This window comes from Mirounga leonina, unplaced genomic scaffold, assembly GCF_011800145.1.
Source record: "Mirounga leonina isolate KUSES-001 unplaced genomic scaffold, KU_Mleo_1.0 Mir_129, whole genome shotgun sequence".
NCBI classification, from domain to species: Eukaryota; Metazoa; Chordata; class Mammalia; order Carnivora; family Phocidae; genus Mirounga; species Mirounga leonina.
In genome coordinates this window covers 3,659,371-3,662,962 of record NW_023270323.1, presented here as the reverse complement: position 1 = coordinate 3,662,962, position 3,592 = coordinate 3,659,371, and the positions used below count along the sequence as shown (strand labels likewise).

At 38.8% G+C, this 3,592-nt stretch overlaps 1 protein-coding gene across 1 annotated transcript; it reads right to left on the bottom strand.

Moving 5' to 3' along the window:
* Window positions 1-2,951: 2,951 nt before the first annotated feature.
* Window positions 2,952-3,221, bottom strand: LOC118010316 (metallothionein-1-like). Its single transcript, XM_035004487.1, has one exon. It carries the CDS (start codon window positions 3,186-3,188, stop codon window positions 2,952-2,954), a length of 237 nt encoding a protein of 78 aa, XP_034860378.1. The 5' UTR covers window positions 3,189-3,221.
* Between the last annotated feature and the right edge of the window lie 371 nt (window positions 3,222-3,592).

Sequence of the window (3,592 nt, the reverse complement as noted above, 5' to 3'; positions counted from 1 at the left end):
AATCTCCTGAATACCCCCACCCCCTTCTTTTCTTCCTTCTACATGTGTCTAGTTTTCAGCTTAACTTGGCTAACTCACAGCCCCTGTCTAGGCTTGTGTAGAGATAGGTAGATGAGATCGGTGGGGAGGTCATGCAGGAGACCTTGCTAAGGATACAGGCATTGCTTTGTAGCCCGTAGGGATGCAGTGAAAGTTTTCAAGCAGTTTGTTAGTGTTCTCTGACAACAGTGAATGAACGTAGGCAAAAGGTATGCCATCAAACAGGTAATTAAACCTGTCTTTTTTCCCTGAATAATCTAAATGTATTTGTAAATAAATTGTATTCTGAAAAGAATGAAAGCTGAAGTCAATTAAGAGACTAGCCTTTCTTTTCAAGGATGGATTTATATTTCTCATTTGTCTGCAAATGAAGATTCATTCGTTCAGGAATATGAATTGTGTGCCAGACACAAATTATATTACTTCCTCAGAGAAAATAATTTAATTTTACTGAGGTGCTGCCTCTGTGTAGAATAATCGAAGTAGGTTATTTTGAATCAGGCAAAAAAGGCTAGCTACCTTAAGACCTTTTAACTGATAGAAAAGAAGTATGTGTTAATTATCTCTGTCTCTCATTTATACATTCCTCATATACTGGCATTTAAAAAGAACTGTAATTCTTCTCAAAATCAAAATTATATTAACATTTTAAAAGAGAAATATTTGAGGGGTGCCTGCGTCGCTCAGTTGGTTGGGCGTCTGCCTTCTGCTCAGGTCAGGATCTTGGGGTCCTGGGGTCAGGCCCTGCATTGGGCTCCCTGTTTGGTGGGGAGTCTGTTTCTCCCTCTCCCTCTGCTCCTCCACACTCCCGACTGTGCTCTCTCTCTCTTCTCTCGGTTAAGTAAAATCTTAAAAAAAAAAAAAAAAAAAAGAGAGAGTGAAACATTTGGTTTCATTATCAAGTGCAGAAGAATGTGCCACAGACTGCTTAATATCACTTTTGCAGTTTTTTGGTCTGGTCTCCCAATTCCTGCTGTGTGTGAATATTTGGAACAGGTTGCATTTCTTTTCCAGAAATCTTATTATGGGCAACAAACAAGTCTCATTTAGACTGTGGTTTTAGTATTTGCCATTACATTCCTTTTCTCACTGGTAAAATATTAGTTGGGATTCCCATTATGGAACATATTTTTACAGTAAGGTAGAGGCATCTGAAGCTAGTTTGGCTTTTACTAGCAGGTGATAGAAAAGAGTGTCTGCTGTAGATTTTCAGTTAATTGCCTTTCATAAGAACGAGAGATCAAAAGGGTAAACCTACTCAGATTTATGAAATTTTTACTGAATTGATGGATACCTACAGGTTTGAGACAGGATGGTTTAGTGGAAAGAAAAGCCATTTTTGGATTTGTAATCATGTCTCCAAGAGCCTTACAAATTACCAGACCTTAACCTTAACAGTTTCCTTAAGTAAAATTCTTAACCAAGACACAATTTTCTCATCTACAAAATGGATGTTTTAATTCCTATCTGTTGAAGTTACAGAGGAGAATGTGACTTCTGACAAATAAGTGTCAGACTTAATATTGATTCTTAATAAATGTTACTTTTCCCCCAAGCTTTCCAGCCTATATAGAGGAGCATAAATGAGCAAATATATCACATGTGCATATTTAGCGAAGCCAAAAAGTTCTTGTAGGTTTTATTTATTTTTATTATAACTTTATTTTATTTTATTTTTTTAAGAGTTTATTTATTTATTTGACAGAGAGAGACACAGCAAGAGAGGGAACAGCAGGGGAAGTGGGAGAGGGAGAAGCAGGCTTCCCACGGAGCAGGGAGCCCGATGCGGGGCTCAATCCCAGGACCTTGGGATCATGACCCTGAGCCGAAGGCAGACGCTTAGCGACTGAGCCACCCAGGCGCCCCACGACTTTATTTTTTAAGAGCAGTTTTAGGTTCACAGTGAAATTGAAGGAAAAGTACAGAGATTTCCCTTATATACCTGCTCCTACACATGCATAGCACCCCCATTATCAACACCACCAACAGAGTGGTACATTTGTTACAACTGATGAATCTACATTGACACATTATAATCATCAAAGTCCATAGTTCACATTACAGTTTACTCTAGGTGTTGTACTTCTATGGGTTTGGGACAAATGCATAATGACATGTACCCATCATTATGGTATCATACTGAGTATTTTCACGGCCCTAAAAATCCTCTGTGCTCTGCCTATTTATCCCTCCCTCTCCATTGTCTTTGCTCCCCAGTATCTGAAAATCACTAATCTTTTTTACCGTCTCCATAGTTTTGTCTTTTCTGGTATATCACAGACTTGAAATCATGTAGTCTTAAACCTTTTCAAATTAGTTTCTTTCACTTAATAGGCACTTAAGTTTTCTCCATGTCTTTTCCTGGCTTAAGAGTTCTTTTCTTTTTTTAGCAGTGAGTAATATTCCATTGTCTGGATGTATCACAGTTTATCTATCTACCTACTGAAGGACAACTTGATTGTTTTTTTCCTAGTCATTTAGGAGGGATTTAAATAGCACAAATATAACAGTGATTAATACAGTCAATTGCATTTTATTTCATTTACTTAATTCATTGTTTTCATATTTTTCTAAATGTTATTCAGGGAATTTACAATATTACAAATGCAAAAGTGAAACCACATTGTTTAAAATGGATTCCAAGTGACCTAGAAAACTATACTGCATTCTTATCCCACCCTTTATTCAACATTCTTTGCTTCCCCACAATTATAGGCTGTAACATTTTGCATTTGTAAGAGATTTTCATTTGTAGAATATTTTTATTTTTTTATTTTTTTTTTTAAATTCAACAATTTTTATTATAACTCATGTACTTCATAGAAACAGGAATGTAGCAGACGGGTCAGGTAGTACGAAAAATGTTTTAAAACTGCAGGTGTGTATTTACATCAGGCTCAGGCTCCCCCGCATCAGGCACAGCAACTGCACTTGTCTGATGCGCCTTTGCAGATGCAGCCCTGGGCACACTTGGCACAGCCCGCGGGACAGCGGGAGCAGCAGCTCTTCTTGCAGGAGGTGCATTTGCACTCCTTGCATTTGCAGGAGCCGGCGCACGTGCAGGAGCCACCGGTGGAGCAAGAGCAGTTGGGGTCCATTTCGAGTCGCGTCGAGGACGGAGGTCCAAAGCAGGCGACACGGAGAGACATGGCTGCGGGCTGGAGGCGTGGTCTGTAGAATATTTTTATATCCATTAATGCATTTCGTTCCTTGACAATTCTATTTTAGGCACTTCGGCATGTGGTTTAGACCCCATCCATTCCTGCCACCTCTCTGATGTTGAGCCTTCCATGTTCTCTTTGCTACTTCAATTTTTCTTTCCTGGAGAAGAGGTTCCTTTTTCCTTGTAATATACTGTTGGTAGGCTCAGCTCTTTGAAATAAAGTTTTATATGCTCTGCTTGTCAGGAACATCCAATGGCTTTTTCTCCCCCTCCAGAGCATGGAAATTAGTTGGGAAATGAACTAAGATGAACTAAGTGCCTTCATCCTTTTTCTTATCAAATCAAACTGGTTTACTCCTTGGATTTCAGAACAAATCTTGCTTATTACAT

Excerpts from the sequence above, each read along its gene's own strand:
- LOC118010316 (XM_035004487.1), bottom strand. The coding sequence starts at position 3,188 with ATGTCTCTCCGTGTCGCCTGCTTTGGACCTCCGTCCTCGACGCGACTC.